Source organism: Lotus japonicus, chromosome 3 (assembly GCF_012489685.1).
Source record: "Lotus japonicus ecotype B-129 chromosome 3, LjGifu_v1.2".
Classification (NCBI taxonomy): domain Eukaryota; kingdom Viridiplantae; phylum Streptophyta; class Magnoliopsida; order Fabales; family Fabaceae; genus Lotus; species Lotus japonicus.
Window position 1 is genome coordinate 38,948,227 of NC_080043.1, and position 21,757 is coordinate 38,969,983.

The 21,757-nt window shown below is 38.8% G+C and overlaps 1 protein-coding gene across 1 annotated transcript; it reads left to right on the top strand.

The window, feature by feature from the left end:
- The first annotated feature begins 300 nt into the window (after positions 1-300).
- LOC130744113 (uncharacterized) lies at positions 301-3,164 on the top strand. Its single transcript, XM_057596305.1, has 4 exons — positions 301-880; positions 1,043-1,423; positions 2,953-3,059; positions 3,108-3,164. Exons 1-4 carry the CDS (start codon positions 301-303, stop codon positions 3,162-3,164), a joined length of 1,125 nt encoding a protein of 374 aa, XP_057452288.1.
- The last annotated feature ends 18,593 nt before the right edge of the window (positions 3,165-21,757 follow it).

A 21,757-nucleotide genomic window follows, 5' to 3' on the forward strand; every position in this document is an offset into this window, starting at 1 on the left:
TATAGCGGTTGGGGAATATAGCCGTTGGGGATATAGCCGTTGGGAAATATAGCGGTTGGGAAATATAGCCGTTGGGAAATATAGCCGTTGGGAATATAGCGGTTGGGTAATATAGCCGTTGGGAATATAGCCGTTGGGAATATAGTCGTTGGGGAATATAGCCGTTGGGAATATAACCATTGTTTCTCTTATTTATTCATGCCATATTTCATTCATTTCAACATTCAACAGTTCTTTCGTTCTCTCATCTTGTATTCCTCCTATCAAATTACACCAATATTTTGTCATTTGTGCCATATAATGGATCCAAACAATTTACCCGACTGGAACACATTTTACAACGAATGTGTGGAGGATTTTATGAATGACACGTTCGTTGAAGATATGATGCAGCAGGAGATGGAGTTCTATCAACAACAACAACATGCCAACACCGTTAGGCCCAAGAAAACAAGAAGAGTAATAAAGAGAGATCGTGAAGTTGGGAACGAGCGGTTGATGAAGGACTACTTCTCTGAAAATCCTGTATACACGGAAGAGCTTTTCCGACGAAGGTTTCGAATGCGAAAGCATGTGTTCCTCAGAATTGTAGAGGCCCTTGGGTCTTATAACCCGTACTTTTTAATGTCCGTTGATGCAGTTGGAAGACAAGGTCTATCACCATTACAAAAGTGCACCGCCGCTATTCGTATGTTAGCGTATGGATCACCTGCTGACAGTGTTGATGAATACGTTAGAATTGGTGAAAGTACTGCAATTGAGTGCTTAAAGAATTTTGTAGAAGGTGTGTGTGAAGTATTTGGTGGGCAATACTTGAGGCGTCCAAACGAGGAAGACATGACACGCCTACTTCAATGGGGGGAGTCTCGTGGATTTCCAGGTATGTTAGGTTCCATTGATTGTATGCATTGGGAATGGAAGAATTGTCCAGTTGCGTGGAAAGGTCAATACACCCGAGGTGATCATGGAAGACCCACAATCATGCTTGAAGCAGTGGCATCACAAGACTTGTGGATTTGGCATGCATTTTTTGGCATTGCAGGCTCAAATAATGACATTACTGTGCTAAACCAATCTCCCGTGTTTAATGAGGTTTTGCGTGGAGCTGCTCCCATGGTGAAATTTAGAGTGAATGAAACAATGTATCACATGGGATACTATCTAGCAGACGGTATCTATCCCGAGTGGGGTACATTTGTGAAGACCATCCCAATGCCACAAGGAGAAAAAAAGCAAAAGTTTGCCAAAAGACAAGAAGCAGCAAGAAAGGACGTGGAACGTGCATTCGGAGTGCTCCAATCTCGGTTTGCGATTGTCCGTGGTCCATCACGCTGGTGGCATCCGAATGACATGAAGTCAATCATCTATGCTTGCATCATATTGCATAACATGATTGTTGAAGATGAGCACAACACGTACAAAGGTAATTTTGTTTATGAGCAGGTCAATAATGACATATCGGATGCTGAAGTATTAAGCGGTCCTATTCCCGCTTTTAGAAATATGTTGGAAAGGAGAGCACATCAAATTGAAAAGTCAATCCATCGCCAACTTCAAGCAGACTTGGTGGAGCATATCTGGGACCTTTCTGAAATCGATAATAATGAAACTTAATCTTCACGCCTTGATGTGTATTTCGTTTCAAATGTATTGTTGTTTATTTTTCATTCTCATGTATTTCCTTTCGTATTTATTTTGTTAATGTAATGTATTAAGGTCTCTCTTAGGGATTGTTGTACTCTTTTTCCTTCACTAGGCTTGTATCCCAATTGGGCTTTTCCTAGTAAGGTTTTAATGAGGCTCTCTCTCTTAAGTTTGGCTCTCTTTTATTTCTATAATTCAATACAATGTACTTTTTTTAAAATTTTAGAAAATTAATTTTAAATTAAATTAGTATAAGTAATAATTAAATTAATTTCTAGTTGAAGTATTGATATACTATTAAATTTTAAATCTAAATTAGGTGAAAATAAATATCATTATTTAATGTTGTATGGTGGGACACAGTGGGACCCTTGTAATAGTAATTTAAGAGCCCATGCATTGGAGCAAAATCTGCTTCAGGCTCTTAGCAGACTCTTAAGTCTGACGTGGCACATGAATAGTGTAGAATAGTGCTGAATAGTGTATAAAAGCCCAAATAAGAGCCTAAGCATTGGAGTTGCTCTAAGTAGTATTGACGCGTAAGAAGGTGTGGATGTTGGTGAGCCAACCCTTTTGCTAGCTGGCTGTCGGGGAGAGGTCCCCAGATCCCTCCTCTCGCACTGCACGTGACTCACCTCACCTCCTTCTCCCTCTCTCTCTCTTCACTCCCCCATCGCTTTCTTCTACTTCCATCCATCCAAAACTCAAATTCCTCTCCCTCTCTCTCTCTCTACCATCGTCTCCGCTCTCTCTCTCACTCTAACTCTGCGTGTAAATCATGATGATTCCACTTCCACGCTCTCCATAGCAAATTCAGATTCATTCATATATGCTTTTCAACAAACGCCAACTCTGATTCTCACTCAAATGCTTCGATCTGCTTCAGGTGAATCCATTCACTCTTCCTTTCATCTCTACGATCACTGTGATTTCGGTTTTGATCATTTTCATTGCTCGCGATTTCAATTCTGTTGCTGCGTTTGTTTCGGTTTTTTTCTCGCATAGCCTAGCGTTCTCAGTTCATCAGGCATTGTTCTCTCCGTCGGCATTGCCTGTTTGATACGCTTTCTTCGATTGAATCGATTATTATTTGTTTATAGTTTTTGTGATTTAGAGTAAATGGAGCTAGCTGTGTTGTTGAGTGATATATAAGTTATAAGTATATATACTCTTTGATCTGAATGTGATTTTCCTTGTTACTATGCAGCTCTCGGTTTTGAAAAAATAAATTAGAATTAGAATCCATGAATTGGCTTAATTAGGAGGAGTTTCTGATTTAGTGCTTGGCGGTTGAGTTGAATTGTACAGACACTGAAGAGGTATTTGCTTTTGAACTTTTAGCTGATGCTGTGATATTGTATGCAAATCCAGGATTTATGGGAGCGAACATTCGTATTTGGCAGTTTCTTAGTTCGGTGAGTTGTATTATTAGTGTAGAAGTAACTAGTTCTGTCCTTATGCAGTGCGCGGTATTGTTCTTGTTATCCTTTTCTGTTTTTGATGTTTGCTGTGATGACTGATTGAATTATGGAAATAAATTAATAAATGAATCCACAGAAATGGTGCATGATAAAAAAAAAAATTCGTGGAATCTCTCACTTTCGTTTTGTGTAAAAGAAGCGTAGGAAATTAAAAAGGAAAGAGACTATATGGAAGAAAGTTGACCATGGGAAGAGAAGAGAATAGACTTCGCTCTGAATAGGGTTAGTTGATTTAACTGGAAAATTGAGAGTGGAGATTGTATTAATAGTATAGATCAAAATGAGCATACTTGAAAGAAGTGAGAAATGAGACTAGGAGAGAATATTTGTTATAACAAATAAGAGAGTATTTATATGTACTAGTGGAGACACTAGTTTTGTGCGTAGAGTATTTCTTTGGATGTGCAATGAGTATTATGGCAACTGATTTTAAAGAGTAATTGTATAATATGTCCTTGTTTATGCCAAGGTGTTTGATCAATTTTGATTAGTATGAAAGTGCAGAGCTGGAAATGGTTTTTAGTGGGTGTCAATAGTCAACTGCAATTTCATATAGTTTTTGTTTACTTTTGAGAGTAGGGGTAGTTGACATCATTTTTGGTTCAGTATTCGGCGTTTTTAGGTGGGGTATACTAATGAAAATGATACTCCCTCCGTTTCTATTTAACTGTCCAAAAAGAGAAAAAAAAAACATATATTAAGAAATGCAATTAATATTGTTAACTTTCAAAAAAATATGATTTGTTTTCCTATTTTATCCTTTAAAGTGTATTTTTATCTCCTCATTTATTCTTCTCTCAAGGGTATTATTTGGGAAAGAATCAATTAATTCTCTCGTGATACTCTGTGGACAGATATATAGAACCAAATTTTTTTCTAAGTGGACAATTAAAAAAAACGGACAGAGTATGTTGGAAATATAACATCTTGCACAGAGATTCACTCCTGTTGTATGGATGATTTGGACTGAGATAGTCATTACTTCCTTTTGTCCTATTAGCTCACCATAGTGACAATATCACTTCTGAACTTTATCTCATGTGATTGCTAGTGATTGATCCATTAGTGTCATAGGCATACGGAGCTAGGGAAATTTTAATATATTTGCAACTATTATTTTTTGTATGGTAATTTTATTGGCTCTTGATTGTGAATGCTTCGTGCTATGTGCCAATTTTGAATATTTTGATACCTTTTCTTTTCTGATTTCATTTTCTCATTTAAATATGCAACATGCCTTGTTATTTGGTTCAGGCAGGTTACATGGCCTCCAGCTTGAAACAGTCGGAGCTACTGAAGCATATGTTTCAGTGATTTGTATTCTAAGAACTACTTTTAGCTTGGATATGTCTCTTATGGGTTAACAAGTGTGGCGAAATGGTTTTTCATTCCAAACATATAAGAACATGGAGGAGACACGAGAAGATGCAGGGCCGGCAGAGCAAGGGCCATCTAATGCTAATAAATCATGGTGGCCTTCAGATTTCATTGAAAAATTTGGATCAGTTTCTTTGGATTGTCAAGATGAAACCTTAAATGATAAAGAATCTCCTAGACATTCTGACAAATATGTTTTATCACCTCAGAAAGCCTCACAAATTCTCTGGCTCACTGGAATGCTTTCAGAACCAATACCCAATGGTTTTTATTCAGTCCTTCCGGTGAGAATTGATTTATACATACTTTCTAGTTTTTAAGTTATTGTTGTTTCTTAACTGTATTTGCCAATTCATGTTGTGGTAGAGTTTTACATTGCTTCTTGTTAGGAACTATGATCCAGCAGCTGGCCCAAGTGAGTCATTAGTCCATGTGGGGTCGAAGCCCAAAGAGTGGAAGGTATACTCTAGAAGGGGCAAAAGGGACAAAGGGAGTAGTAACTAACTAACAGCACAGCTGGTGAGAGAGAGGGGAGGTAGGATTGTAATCCATTCCATAATATAAGGAAGGTAGTGAGAGGTAGAGAGGGGATTTTCTGGAATCATTGAGCGTGTAGTAATGGGTAGGAAGCAATAGCTTCCTATAGGAGCTTGGCTCTGGTCAGTCTAGGAAAGGCTTTTCCTTCTCTGTAACGATTTCCAATTCATCAATAAACAATCCTGATTTCTGTTTCATTGCTTTCAGTTCTATTTTCTGTTTTGGGTTTCCATCAAATTGGTCCGACCTGCCGGATTGATTCGCCGGAACCAGTGAATGCCACCCAGAAAATCCAAACACACGACAAACTCGATGGAAGCAAAGCTTGATGCTCTTGAAGGCGAGCTCGCTGAGATGCGAACGTCGCTGGTAGCTGTCACGACGGCGATGAAGGATCTTCCTGCATCGTTGATTGCGATGATGGAACGATCGTTAGGAAAAATGTCACACAGGGAAGATGCAAGTGCAAACCGAGACAAGGGAGAAAGCTCAAGCGCTGAGGTTCCTGAGCAACCTGAAGCGAACAGAGGAGGACCACGAACGCAACCTCTACACGGCGATGCGTTGGCGGAGTTTCGCCAGTCAGTAAAGAAGGTAGAGTTGCCGATCTTCGACGGGAGAGACCCGGCGGGCTGGATCTCACGCGCGGAGGTGTATTTCCGTGTGCAAGAGACTTCACCGGAGGTCAAGGTGAGCCTCGCTCAGCTCAGCATGGATGGACCCACCATCCGTTTGTGCAATCTCGTCGACCATGGTGAGCCGCCACAAACCATGAGGCTACATGGAAAAGTGCGAGGGGTGCCCGTGCTCGTGTTAGTCGACAGCGGAGACACTCATAATTTCGTTGACCACAAGGTTGTGCAACGAATGAGCTGGGAAGTGGAAGACACTCCACGGATGTCCATCAAGTTGGGAGATGGTTTCCAGACTCACACCAGAGGTAAGTGTAAGGAGCTTGACCTGGAGATTGGGGATTACAAGTTCTCGTGCACACCCCATTTGTTTGATCTGGGAGGCCCTGATATTGTGCTGGGAATTGAATGGCTCAAGACGTTGGGAGATACAATTGCTAATTGGGGAAAGCATACTATGAGTTTCTGGCACGGCACACAGTGGGTCAGGCTACAGGGTCTTAGTGCTGGCGGAAGTTCCATGGGGGCGTTGCAGAGCATCCTGAGAAGGTCTGACCTTGACAGCAAGCTAGCGTTTGGACTCTTGGAGCACCGGCATGAGGTTCCCAAAGGTCAGCATCTAGAGGCAGCGCAACAGGAAAGCTTGCAGAAGTTGTTGCAAGAGTATGACAGTGTGTTTGAAGCTCAGGAGGGGCTACCCCCGAGTCGAGGCAAAGAGCATTGTATCAACATAAAGGAAGGGCAGGGACCAGTCAACGTCAGGCCATATCGTTATCCCCATACCCATAAAAATGAAATTGAAAGGCAGGTTCAGGAGATGTTGTCAGCCGGCATCATACGACATAGCTCAAGCGCTTACTCCAGTCCAGTGCTCTTGGTCAAGAAGAAGGACCAGTCATGGCGTATGTGCGTGGATTACCGCGCACTCAATAAGGTAACAGTCCCTGACAAGTTTCCCATTCCCGTAATTGAAGAGCTGCTCGATGAGTTGAATGGTGCTAAATTTTTCTCAAAGCTTGATCTCAAGTCGGGGTATCATCAGGTTCGCGTAAGGGCAGAGGATGTGCATAAAACGGCATTTCGTACCCATGAAGGGCACTACGAATTCCTCGTAATGCCGTTCGGTCTCATGAACGCACCATCGACGTTTCAGAGTTTGATGAACGCAGTTTTTCGTCCCATGCTCCGGAAGGGAGTGCTTGTATTTTTTGATGATATTCTAGTGTATAGCAGCGACTGGGAAACGCACCTATTGCATCTTGAGAAGGTCTTACAACTCCTCCAACAGCAACACTTGACAGCAAACAAGAAGAAATGTCAATTTGCGCAAGACTCAGTTGAATACTTGGGGCACCTGATTTCAGCACAGGGAGTGGCGGTTGATCCTAGCAAGGTAGCGAGTGTCAAGAGTTGGCCCGTGCCCAAGAATGTAAAAGGGGTGAGAGGTTTTCTTGGATTAACCGGTTACTACAGGAAATTTATTCGGGATTATGGGAAAATAGCAAGGCCACTCACAGACTTGACAAAGAAAGATGCTTTTCAGTGGGGAGCTGCAGCACAAAATGCATTTGAAACTCTAAAAGGGAAGCTCACAACGGCCCCTGTTTTGGCACTTCCAGATTTTGAGAAGGAATTCCTAATTGAGTGTGATGCGTCAGGGTGTGGCCTCGGGGCGATTTTGATGCAAGACAAGAAACCCATAGCATACTATAGCAAGGCCTTAGGACCACGGAACCTCGCTAAGTCCGCCTATGAGAAAGAGCTTATGGCAGTAGCTTTGGCGATACAGCACTGGCGTCCTTACTTATTGGGACGGAAATTTCTTGTGTCTACTGATCAGAAGAGTCTTAAAGAATTGCTCCATCAAAAGATTATTACTGGGGAACAACAGAATTGGGCCGCGAAGCTATTGGGGTATGACTTTGATATCGTTTATAAACCTGGGAAGTTAAATAAGGGAGCAGATGCGCTATCGCGCGTTGGGGAATATGGTGAGATCAGGACCGTGTGCACGTACCCGCGCTGGGAAGATCACCAGTTGATAGCAACAGAGATTCAGCAGGATGCAAAACTTAAGCATGTGATCATGGAGTTACAAAATGACCCATCAACTCATCCGGAATTCAGTCTACAGCAGGGAATTCTGTTGTACAAAGGGAGGCTGGTTTTGTCACACACTTCCTCTCTAATTCCACAGATGTTAAAGGAATTTCATACCACCCCACATGGCGGGCACTCCGGATTTCTCCGCACCTATCGGCGGCTCGCGGCCAACATCTATTGGGTAGGCATGAAGAACACGGTGCAAGAGTTTGTTCGTAGCTGTGATACATGCCAAAGACAAAAGTACATGGCCTCATCGCCCGCAGGCTTGCTGCAGCCTCTACCCATCCCAAATCAGGTGTGGGAAGATCTCTCGATTGATTTCATAACTGGCCTACCTAAATCCAGGGGATACGAGGCAGTGCTAGTGGTCGTGGATCGCCTATCCAAGTTCTGTCACTTCATTCCGCTGAAGCACCCCTATACTGCGAAGAGCATCGCTGAATTGTTTGCCAAGGAAGTCATACGTTTGCATGGAGTTCCCTCATCCATTGTGAGCGACCGGGACCCAGTATTTATGAGTCATTTCTGGAAAGAGCTTTTCCGGTTGCAGGGCACACAGTTGAATATGAGTTCCGCGTACCACCCCGAATCGGATGGACAAACGGAAGTCGTAAATCGCTGTTTGGAAACGTATTTGCGTTGTTTTTCGGCTGATCAACCTAAAACGTGGGCAACTTGGATCCATTGGGCTGAGTATTGGTTCAATACATCTTACCACTCAGCCACACATATGACCCCGTTCGAGGTTGTTTATGGACGCAAACCCCCAGCAATCACACGCTGGGGACTCGGGGAGACCAGGGTTGACGCAGTGCAACGTGAATTGGTTGATCGAGATGAGGTTCTGCGCCAGTTGAAGGCACAACTCTTGCGAGCCCAGGGTCGAATGAAGTCACAAGCTGACACTAAGCGGGTTGAAAAATCATTTACTGTCGGGGAATGGGTCTTTGTGAAGCTTCGCGCACATCGTCAACAATCTGTAGTAACCCGGGTTCATGCAAAGCTGGCAGCCCGATACTATGGGCCTTATCCTATCGTGGCTCGTGTGGGTGCGGTGGCTTACAGGTTACGTTTACCAGAAGGATCGCGAGTTCATCCTGTGTTTCATGTGTCATTGCTCAAGAAGGCGATTGGGGACTACTCTGCAGAAGCAGATTTGCCAGATCAATTGGAGGGAGAGTGTGATGACAAGGACACACCCGACACTGTTTTAGCCACTCGCATGGTGAAGTTGCAGGGTGACACCATTCAGCAGCTACTAATTAAATGGCAAGGCAAAACTGCTGAGGAGGCTACCTGGGAGGATGCCCTCACCATCATGAGTTTATACCCAAACTTCAACCTTGGGGACAAGGTTGTGAGTTCAGACGGCGGCATTGTTAGGAACTATGATCCAGCAGCTGGCCCAAGTGAGTCATTAGTCCATGTGGGGTCGAAGCCCAAAGAGTGGAAGGTATACTCTAGAAGGGGCAAAAGGGACAAAGGGAGTAGTAACTAACTAACAGCACAGCTGGTGAGAGAGAGGGGAGGTAGGATTGTAATCCATTCCATAATATAAGGAAGGTAGTGAGAGGTAGAGAGGGGATTTTCTGGAATCATTGAGCGTGTAGTAATGGGTAGGAAGCAATAGCTTCCTATAGGAGCTTGGCTCTGGTCAGTCTAGGAAAGGCTTTTCCTTCTCTGTAACGATTTCCAATTCATCAATAAACAATCCTGATTACTGTTTCATTGCTTTCAGTTCTATTTTCTGTTTTGGGTTTCCATCACTTCTCAATAACCTCTACCCATTCATGGATAATACATGTATCGTTTGACTTTGTTGCAGTATCCTGGTTCTTGCTGTAATGACTTTTCCGACTCATTTTACTGTTGCTAATTAATTTAATAATGTGCAGGAGACAAGACTCAAGGAACGTTTTGATAGTATTCCTACCTTGGATGAGCTTCATGCTCTGGGTGGAGAGGGTTTAAGGGCTGATGTCATTCTTGTGGATTTAGAGAAAGATAAGAAGCTATCCATGGTGAAGCAACTGATTGTGACATTAGTCAAAGGATTAAACTCAAACCCAGCTGCAATAATTAAGAAGATAGCTGGATTAGTATGTATTTTACTATATCTTATTGCTTAGCTCTTGTTTTATGTAAATAAGGATATCCTAGTGTATCATTGTTGCTTCATTGTCATCGTTGGTATGTTAACTTTTCATTGTACAGGGATGTGTTCTATAATTTCAATGCATACTGTTTCAAATAATGCAACTACTCAATTATATTGTCAACTAATTTTAAAATAGTCATACTATAGACTTTTCAAGGAATGAGTTAATTTATTTTTATTTGCCTTGATATTTTTTTCTTTCTGATTTTAGTCCGCCTTAACTTTGTTTTTAAAGAAACCAATTCCTTATAATTGTTAGTTATGAGTCGGTTGATGGGCATTACAGGGATTAGATCAATCATGTATTGGGAATTGGACTTTGTTTTAAGTGCCTCCTTTTATTTTTAGTTTATTTTCTAAGCTTAGTTAGAGGTCTTTTGCATTTATTTTGATCTCTATGTTTGTACAGGTTTCTGATTTTTATAAGCGACCCAATGTGGAAAGTCCAGCAAAAGCTGCACTAGATGAAACGCCTCACATGTTTGAGAATCGACTTGTCCAGATGTTGGGGCAAATAAAGCATGGTTCATGCCGTCCTCGGGCTATCTTATTCAAAGTATTAGCTGATACTGTAGGGCTTGAAAGTAGGCTCATGGTGGTAAGCTCTGTTTTTTGTTGGTAGGCTCTATTGCTTCTTCCATGCACAGAATACACTTATACACTTGCCTGCAAGTTTATTAATTTATCAATGTACTTACAAATTTACAATGCTTTTATCAAAATAATTAATGGTAATTGTAAATATTCAGAGCTGTTTACTAGTTTTCTACCCTCTTCTCACCAAGTGGGTTAAGAGCTTTGTTTGTTATAATTATTGTTCATTTTGTTTGTCATCTTATCTGATTTCTGAAGGATATGTTTTGTACAATCATTCGTTTTGTCAGGGCTTGCCAAATGAAGGGGCTATTGGATGTGGAGATTCACACAAGCATATGTCTGTGACAGTTGTGTTAAATTCGGTGGAAATGCTGGTTGACTTAATGCGATTTCCGGGCCAATTGTTACCAAGATCAACCAAGGCAGTTCTTATGACTCATATTTCCGCAGCAGGAGAGAGTGATTCAGCAGAAAATGATTCCTGTGATTCACCATTAGAACCAAACAGTCCTTTATTTGGAGTTCCGGAGAGGTTAGTACAAATATGTTTAAAAATTGTTGCTCACTTGCCTGGTCTTGATTACACTTTTGTTCCCTTCAATTTTCGATTTTGGTCCCCCAAATTTTTATTATACAATGTTGTCATTGTGGTTATTAAATTGCTGCAATTAAGTTCTCTTGTTAATGTTGACGTCACACTTTTTTCTATCGATGTGATATTGTGCCGTGTAATCTCCAAGTCAGCAAATTCAATAACAAAGAGAGCATCATCATGATATTTTATGCCATTTTGGCAAAACAGCATGACCACATCAGCATCAAACTGATGAGGATCAGACGATCAGTTGATAATGTAGTTGCCGATGAAAATAACAGGTGTTGCCGACGAAAATAAGAGGTGTAAAAATAGAGTTTAGTGAAACTAGGAGGCCCAAAAGTGTCATAAAACGTGTATGTCTTTCCTTCAACTTCTGATAATGCATTTACTAAATAATGTCAAGGTGGTCTTAAACTGAATATTGGGTCAAATATAACTTTCTTTCTTTCTCAAAAAGAAGTGAATTGTAAGATTATAGGTACAAAACTAATAGGGCTTCTATCTTTTATAGCTTTTCTTCCAGCTGCAACAGTTGTCAATTGATTGGTTTTTGTCTTCTTTGTCCCCTCTGAATAGTGCTGAGAAGGAGGAAAACCTCCAATTCCATAAAAAATTTGAAATGTCTTCAAATGCGTCAGGCCTTTCCTTGAGAAACATGATGTTACGATCAAATAGTTGTTTGAGGTAATACTTTCCATTCCTTATCCAGATGTTCCAGTTGGCTTTTCCCATTGTTTTCATTTCAGTAGCAGATGATCTTTTTTTTGTTCACTTAATAGTTTTTCTCTTGTCAGGGTCAACATTTTTGAACTTGTGAAACTTATTTTGACTAGAATTTGTAAAAGATGTACGCTACCAACTATTTCTTGTTAAAACATTTTTGTCAATTATCTCAGTTTATCTCATAGTGAACCCAACATTGCAACTGCATTTGGTCGGCGTAATCGGAGAAAGGTCATTGCTGAACAGAGGACAGCTAGTTCAAGGTTATTCATAATTCCTTTTTGTTTTAGGTTGATATGAACATGCCTATATTAGGGTTAGGTTAAGTACACATGATCTGTATTATTCATAATCATAGTTTCTGTTACCTTATCGATCACGGTGCATAGAAACTTTTCTCGGTTAATCTGGTGTTTAAAGACTTTAACTTGTCGTGGACAGCAGTATGAGTCTTTTTTTGCCTCTGGTTTGCTCTTCTACTATTGGTCTCTGTCAGTGTGTGAAGGTTTATACTGTTGTTGGAATATAGCCTAGACTATTTGACACTACAAGGCATAGCTGTTGATATTGTTGGCAAGAACAAGCAATCCGATAGAATATATTTTCTGCGCTCTTCAATTACTACTCTTTCCAGATTTGGAATGTTTCTCATTATAATATTTTGAGAAAATAATTGTCCTGGTCTGTGTTTGTGAAATTTACTATTGCTCTATCACAATTTTCATCTTTGCCTTGCTTGAAATTTTTGCATTTACACTTTACATGATTCTTGGAAGCAACATAGGTGGATTTCTTTGAAATATTTTATAGATTTTACACTTTAGACATGACATGCTTTATCCGGTTCCAGACTGATAAATGGCGGGAGAAAAAAACGTTATCAGGAGAAATAGTGAATAGTATTTGTCATATTGGCATTATATTGTCATTAGTATTGCCAGTTTAGACTTAGGTAGACACTTATGTCTGATTAGGGATTCCATGGCTTCGGAATGTGAATGTTTGGTAACAGTCTAACTCTAACCATTCTGACTTTCAAAAGCAATGCATATACGACTTAATAGAATGATTTTGGATGTAGCATGAGATGACAGCACTAAGTTTAGTCATTCACTAGCACTGCAAAATGATGATTAGAGCAAAAATAGTTGTCAGAATTTAAGTGAAGAAACTGAGAATGAAATTTTACTTGGTCTGACTCTGATGTTCCGAGGAGCTAAGTAGTGTTTCTTAAAAATGGAAAAGGGGCAGATGAAGGACTTGGATTGGGGTAGGTAAATGCATTGCTTACATGGCAAAGAGGGCAAAAGGAGGGGGCAAGGGTTAGAAGAGAAGATAAAAATGAAGGGGAACTGAGGGAAAGGGGGAACAAGTCATTGAGTGGGTTCTTGGGGCCTTTTGGCAGGGAAGTTGCAGACCCTTCAAGTTCTATGGCTTCTTTTTTTGGTTTTCTGGTTTGTGTGTAAATCGTACCTCTGGTTTATCTTAGTTCTTCTGCTATAAAATTTCTAGTTCCTATCAAACTGCTTTGCTTGCATACCTTCTTTGTTGTGATATTAGATATTAGATGCCGTTGAATGGTGCTGACTGCGACTGTTACATGCTGTATAAATTGTCAGACTCGCCCATAAATTAATTATACCATCGGATCCTCATAAGAGCTGACTTTTAATTATTTATTGGTATTTAATGTATTTATACTTCAGAATCCCTGATCAATTACTAGTCTCTGCTCATTTAATGGTCGTATCGATGGGAATACATTCTGTAAGAACTTTATTGATGATACTAGTGTATTATTAAGTCATTCATTGTGATGTTTTATTTCGTGTTCCTGTGTACCTTTGTGCTTGCTTTTTGGTTCCAGAACGCTTTCAATTGGTCAAAGAGGTATTCCTGTATGCTAAATTGCAATACCCCCCCCCCCCCCAAAAAAAAAAACTCACATTCATTCTAAGATATACCAGTTTGGTCTTTCTAACTGATCTTGTATATGATATCATTTTGTGTATTTAGCGGCAACTGGCAAGGGTGTCTAAAAGACCTCCAAATTGAACAACATAGCTTAAGAATTTAAAATTTATGGTCAGCCTTTAGTGTTTGGAATATTTTGAAATGTTCCTATAATCCGAGCTTATCCCTAAGGTAAACAAGTAACAGATTCACCATTTAAAAATTCAAGACTGGAGACACGCTTACTTGCTCCCTATGTAGGAGCTTTTTTCCGAATATTTCTGGCTAGAACTTAGCAATTTTGTGTTCCTAATTGATATATGTATATCTTTTCATTTAACATTTAGTGGCAGGTATATAGATGATCTCCAAATTGTGAACTTCTAAACTTCAAATTTTTTGCCTGTCTTCTTGTGTTTGAAATATTTTGGGTTTTGCAGTCCAGAACATCCCTCATATCGAGCCCGTGCACGGTCCTTACTTAGTGGTGATAGGAAAGCTTTCAGAGAATTTGCTGATGACCAGGCCACATCAAGGTTTATACCTTTATGATCCCTTAATATTTAACTTATACTATGCTTTATTAAGTTTAAGGCCTTACATGTTTTTGCAAATATTATTGTTTGTCATTACCTGGTCATTACTTTTTCTTTTTGGGTCGTTGCTATGTTCTGAGTGGAAAGTACTTGCTAATAAACTCATCAGATGATGTGCTACATGGGATGTAATCAAGGCATCAAGCTCTTTGATGAGAAAATTTGTGATGAAATTCAGAGACAAATTTCTGATATTACAGCACTTTTTGGTTTGTGTGGAAATCCATTTGAGCCATGGAATCTGCAGATTTGATATTGTAATTATCTGCATTTTAATACATGCCACAGAATATTGTAAAGTTGTGACAATTTTGTTAGAAACTTTGGGTAACTTCGCGCTTTAATCTTTAATATCTTCACGTGCAGTGTGTGTCAGTCCAAGAGTAAAGAGGTGCCATCAAAATTGTACATGCCTAACACTAAAAAAAAAACACTAAGTTATAATCACCTTAATTATCACCACTCTAAATGTTATAGTGGACTAGGGACGTCATTGTTGTGGGCTGATCTTGCTTTTCAGATCTTGTTTTCATATAAACACTGATTACATTCCTTAATGCAATGCGAGTCCGTCTATCTCCCTCTTCAAGTAGGTTTGTTAAATGGGATGGGATTTTAAGGAAGATAAATTTTGTTGGCTGACATTTACTTCTAACTTGTTCACTGTCTGCTATGACTTATGAGCATTTGTGGAATCAAATAGCATATTGTTTTTGTCTTTGTACTTTATCATCCCATGATTATTTTCTTATCTATGATTTATGAGATGAGTTTATCCATTTCTCAGATCCAGCTATAGGTCAGATGGTGCGTCCTCATTAGAACCTCGTAGGATACGAAGAAGAAGCATCAGCATTACACCAGAGATTGGTGATGATATCGTAAGGTTGATGGTTCATCTAAGATGCTTGTAGATTTATATTTGCTTCATGATGAAGTTTGCTGTCCACAGTGCATTCTGTTGTCTTTGACATGTTTGAGTGGATTGCTTCTTTTCTATTTTTTTATCTATTTTTCTTCCACATGATTCCTTGTGGACATATGCATGCCCGTGCCAGTTCCTGGATATGTTAAAGGTGAATGTTTCCTTGGATCATTCTGTTTTCTGAACATGTTCTTGTGCAGGTATCTAGTTAATCAACTTTTTATTTGTCCAAGTTATTCACTTTATTCTTTAATTTTATATTCTGTATTTGGTTGTTCAGGTTTAGGAGGGCTGGTTTGCTTTTTTCATTCACTTATCTGTTGGTTAAGCAACATTTTCTGCTACTGATTTGAAACTATTAACTGTCTCATGAGTAGAACAACAGACTCTGTTGGGTCTCATGAATGATTAGAAATGCTTAGGTCAGGACAAGTTATTTATATTTAGAAAGTAGAGATTCATAAGACTCGGCCACTATAGGTTATTGTAAGCATAACATCTCTTGGCATTTTGTTGCTGGATGTGATTTATTTGTGGACAAAACATAACAGCTTTTGCCATATGAAGTTGTCTGTAATTCTGATAGATACCAGGAATATAGAGATGACACAAAAAAATTAGTGCATTAATAGCTGATTCCAGGCCTGTAGGTGATAACAGTTCCTGGGTACTAGAACATTAAACATGAGTACAGAAAAAAACGATGATTAATGAAGTAGTCTAGGCAAGGGGAGAGTGTCCAGTCTCCCAAATGTCCCAACTAATTTAAACCTACCTCCTCACTCATGCCGCCACTAGGTATTAAACCCTTTCCAAAAGAATCCTCTCCCAATTCCCACCCCTTGCCAACTCAGGAGTTAGTTACATGGTTTATGGCATTGCATTTTTTCTCTCTTTGCTATGGTTCCTGCATTGTAACTCTTTTACTCCTTACATGCAAGTTGGTTACTTCATCCTATTATTCATTGGTGGCTTTTTTTGGGATCTTCTGTCAGTTCTTTTGTTCTTTTACAACCAGAGGCAAATGAAATTGCTTATAATGTAATTAAATTGACCCTGTTAAAAGTTGAGCTTTGTGAAATGCTGCTCCCTTGTGACAATGGGTTCTGATCACTGAAACTCTCTCTGTTTACGTAGTTAAGGTTGCATAGTATATCTGATTGTCCCTAGATCGCTCACTGTTAGAACCTAGGCACTTCACTTTGTAGTTTGCTCTTAGCTGAAGCCGGGTGCATTTGGCTCGAGTGTAATGCAAGTATTTCTAGTCAGATGTTTACATCCTCAACCTTTATAGAGCAGACTTGTTTTAGTGCATTGGAGGTGCAAGAACCTGGGTAGGGTCAACCTAGTGTAAGTGAAGGATTGAACCTAAAAGCTCATTGTCAAGGGTTGTCTTTATTTGATAAGAAAGATGAACTTTTTTCTATTAGATTGTGTTAGTTCTCCCCCCCCCCTCTCTGTTTTAAGGGGATTCGTTATTCTTGTGCCATGTACACTTCTCCATTACTTCTATTTGAATAGGAGATACATTGGGTCACCATTGCTTGATCAGTTAACCTTTTCTTGTATAAGTTTATAACTCAGCCTCAAAATGAAGTAAATTGATCGATTATAATGAGTGGAAGCTTATTATTTTATATTTTCCTGCTTTATGCTAGATAACTTGTGCAGACAATGCATGATTGTAATACATACTTTTGTCAAGTGCATTAATGATACTTTTTTCCCAATTTTCGAAGTGCGTTGTTTTGTTGTTTTAATTGTGTATTGTCTTGTTTGTTTGCTGATTTATAAGTTGTTTGAATGTTGTGATAACACATGATTATTCACTGTAGGGCTGTACGGGCAATGAATGAAACACTAAAGCAAAATCGTCTTCTGAGAGAACAAGGGGATGATAACTCATTCTCCCATTCTCCAAACAACAGAAGTACTGATGCAAATCTTCAGAAAAATGTATGTCTGCATTATTTTGGTAACAGAGGAGTGTGATATTATTTAAACCTTCTTTCTATGTCTGTGCATCTTTCAGCATCTCATTGAACAATTCTCTATATCTTTCTTCTAAACTATATCTTTCACCTAGTGTTTTGATAGTCCTGATGAATTTGTACCCTTCATTTTGTTGACAGACTCACATTTCTCTCCTCATCTGTTTCTTGAAAATCATTTTTTGTGGTTTGCAGATTTCTTTATGCAGTTTTTGGTTTAAAGAAGGGGGGGAGAGGGATTTTAACTAGACATTCTCTTTGGTTGAGAGGAGCGATGTGAGGGATTTTGAACCTAATTTACTTTTATACCCTTAGTGGAAAGTATATTTGAGTCAATGTATGAGTAATTTTTTAAACTCATCCTCTCTCCCCTCTAAATCTCTCAAATATTGGAGGGGAGCCAAATTGAGTGAGGAGGGACTTGGGCTTCCTCCATTCTCCTCCCCTTTGAAATATTCTCCATTTTACTCCAACCAAACCCTTATAGTTGACTTGGCTGTTGTCTGATGGAAATTTCTCTACGTTTGTCTTATCTTTTGCTTTGTTTCTTTTAATATTTTCCGCTCCATAATGATTTCCAGAGTTTTTTCTGTCACCCAAAATCTTTTACTTGCAATTTCTTATAGAGACAGTTCTTATCTGAGTGATTTGTATTCGAAGAAAATTCAAATACTTAGGGAAGATTATGCAATGTACTGAAAAATTGAAAGATGGTTTTGATCTGGTATAAGTGATGCCTGCCAAATAAAAATACATCTGGGTACCATGGGTTAATTACATAAAACAGAGTATAAATCTAGAATAAGAAATGAACCTAGGCATCACACAATCTAGAAAGAGCTATATGCTGTTCTTTAAAGGCTGTTTTTACCCCATGTAAAGGAATGCACTCCGGCCATTTAAATAGACCTTCTGTAATTTATCCCACTAATATTAAAATCCTAATTCTATAAGGATTGAGACTCTAGTCTATACTAATGCTAAACCCATGAGGGAGATTTATAGATTCAAACAAAACTCAGTAACGCCTAAATAGCATAAACAAAACCCAAGTGCAATACTAGACCAGGAAATACAATAAACACAGAACTTCCCCTTTGATCCAAGTGCTATCCCAGACTAGGAAATACAACAAACACAAAACTGTCACTATGACATTCCTTATGACTAATGTCATACTATCTATATCAAAAGCTTAGGTTGTAAGGTGAAGACATATGAATGGCTTATATTATATTTCTGACATGCCCCTTCATGCAAGAGCCCTTTGCTTTTGAAGGTCGTGGGACATTGTGGACTGTACCTCATGCTGAAACTTAATTACTGATTAGAAGAATGGGGGCAAGCAAAGATTGAATTTTAGACCATTTGATCATAAATAATTTAATACTATATCATGAGCTGACTATCCCATAGCTGTTACTGAAGACACATCGATGGTTTTATATTATATTTCTATCAATCTAAGTCAAAAAGTAACACTTACTAACTCTAAGAACTGTAAATAGTTTTGTCTAAGCCAGAATATTGAGACAAATTAGTTTTAAACTTGCTCTTCATTTGGGCTAGTGCGTCCTGCATCAGGTTGGCCTTCCAATCCCAGCCCATTTAAAATTCTAGGTTGTATTGAATTTCCTGTTTTGTTTTTCATGATTGGTGATTGTTGGAAATCATATAAGGTTAAGTATGTTTTTTCGTCTCTGAAAAATAGTAAAATTTGTATTATTTGATTTCCGTTTTTACTAAAAATATTATTTTTAACCCTTATAAAGTACAAAAGACATCTGGTTTTAGTCCTCCATGGTGGGCCAAAAGCTCATGAACACATGAAGTACTGATATAAAAACCATTCATGATGTCTTCACCCAACAACTTAAGCTTTGGGGACAATTGGTTCATGACATTGTATCAGAACTTCTATGAGCATGTGACTTGGAGTTCTATCATTGTTTCTCCCATTGTTCTATAAGAAGTTAAATTTCAGCATAAGGTTGGTGGACTTGTGCATTGTCCATATTTCAAGCTTAATTGTCTCTTGCGTGAGTGGGCGTGTTGGAAATATTATATGAAACCATTCACATTTTTTCACCGAGCAACTTAAGCTTGTGTCTTTCAAAAAAACAAACCTAGGCTTTTGGAGTAGCTGGTTTATGACAATGATTCTAGTGTTAACATGGACTTGGTTTTCTGAAAGTTTGATTAGATATTGTTTTAAAGCATGGAGTTCACATTTTCCCTTTCTTTTTGAGAGTTAGAGGGCTGATTTGCTTATTGGTTATATTTAGATATCTTTCATGTTCTACATATGATTCTCATTCTGCAATGGCAGGTGCCAAATTCTCATCCTGATGGTCATAATGAAAGGTTGGCCTTATATTCTCATCAGTGTGACCAAGGAACTTCGCAAAAAGCAATGTCGTTGCCGTCTTCGCCACAGAACTATAGAGGTCAAGCTTCTGAGAGAAGTGGGCCTTCAAGATATGGAGTGAATGATGAGACAGAATCGACTTGGAATAAAGTACTTGAATCCCCGATGTTCAATAATAGACCCCTACTAGCATATGAGGAATGGTATATTGATTTCTCAGAGATAACTGTTGGAACTCGTGTAGGGATTGGTAAGTACCACCTCTCATGGTTATCATAATCACATGAATTATTGTTTGCAGATACGGCGAGTAGACATCATTCATATGGCATGAGATACAAATTGTGTAAAAGTTTAAGAGCTGCCATTGAATTGCAGAGATGATTTTCTAAATCATGCAACGTCTCTTTATGGGACTCGGTTTCTACATTTCTGTGTTGGGTAGTGACAGATCTGTGTCAAGTTTGTGACAGATCAAATCCAGAGCTATCCTAGCCACTCGGGAAATCCCTAGTTTTACCGGTATTTGGTTTTTAATTGGAAAATTAGTCCGAGAGCCTTATGAAACAGTCTGTATTAAATAATTTCTCCTACTTTTTGATGTCGCCAATTTCCAGGCGTGGGGTAGTCTAGGAATGTGGACATCATTTAATTGTAGTAATACTTAAAAGAATAAGAAGTTGGGCAGAAAAAGGAAGTGATGTTCAGTTTCAGACTTTCAGTCAAGGAAGTAGTGTAATGGGAAATTGGAAAGAAATAAAATAATAATGTTAATATAGAAATCAAAGTTAGAAAATCAGTTAATAAGGAATCATACAACTAATCAAACATAATGATTAAAGAAATCCTGCCTATGGAATTCTTAGAGAAATAAATCCTAATTAAACGATCAATACACAAGGAAAAAAAAATTAAATTAGGTAATCATGTTATTACTACTACTACTACTACTACTACCATTTTTATCATTTTTTAATTTTTACGACCATTTTTAGCATTTTTAACTATCTCTTTCAATTCATAATTTAAACTGCTTGGAACAACCATGCTTCTCATCATTTACTGTTTAATTACTTTAGACCAATTTCATTCTTTATGCTGCTAAATGTTTGGCTTGTTCTTTTTCTGGATAATGCAACTTTGACTGTTGTTTGTTTTATATTTATTTTATATATATTCAGTGTGCTTTTGTTGAGGATGATTGTTGAGACATTTGATTTTTAGTATCCTGACTCTAGTTTAAGATGGTGAATTTGTGAGAATGGGATTGATAGTGATGTGTTTTATAATGAATCATTAAAATACCGAATGATGTGTTTGCTAAGAAATTATAGGGGGTTACAGCTCGTGGTATAACTCAAAATTATTGAGGTACATGTAGTAGGACCATTGTTGTCAAATATCCGCCACGGCGGAATTCTGGCAAGCCGCCATGGCCAATATTCTGCCATCCGCCATAAGTATTTGTCAAATATGGCCTGGGCATAAGTGATGAGGACACATCATAAATGCAAAGTGTTCCGTAAAGATATACTTGCAAAAGAGATCAGGAATTCTGGATAATGAAATTTGAATCGGCCTAGATCAAAGAAAGAAGTTCTGTTGAATAAACCAAAATGTTCTGTTTTTAACATGATAGAAGGATACTATAGCTTACGGATGTGCTTTTCTTCTTCCTTGCTTTATTTAAACGTGGGGTAACAAGGCTATAAAACGGAGATATGTAAAACGGATTGTTGCAGCTTTCTCCGATTACGCCGACCAAACATATGTCCGGGTTGTTGCAACTACATGTTCCTTATCAAGGTCATGTAAAACGGATTGTTGCAGCTTCCAAGGCTATAATCCCTTGCAACTACTTTAATGTGTGTTTCGTAATTTAGGGGCTGGTAATCATCTGTTTCTCAATGCTGTACTGTAAAACCTTTGGAACAAGCTTTTTGTATGTATGATTGCCTTGGTGTTTAAGTTACCTTCAAACACTTGATTTTATGTTTCTGGAGGTACAAGAAAGGAATATCTGGAGGTGATATACGTTGTCAGAAAGTAGTTTGGTTTATTTAGTTGGCAT

What these genes read in the sequence shown, in the direction of transcription:
- LOC130744113 (XM_057596305.1), top strand. Translation starts at nt 301, where the DNA reads ATGGATCCAAACAATTTACCCGACTGGAACACATTTTACAACGAATGT. An exon ending in TGAGCACAACACGTACAAAG is followed by an intron (nt 1,424 to 2,952) that starts GTAATTTTGTTT and finishes TGAATTGTACAG; the next exon opens with ACACTGAAGAGGTATTTGCT. An exon ending in TTTGGCAGTTTCTTAGTTCG is followed by an intron (nt 3,060 to 3,107) that starts GTGAGTTGTATT and finishes GTCCTTATGCAG; the next exon opens with TGCGCGGTATTGTTCTTGTT.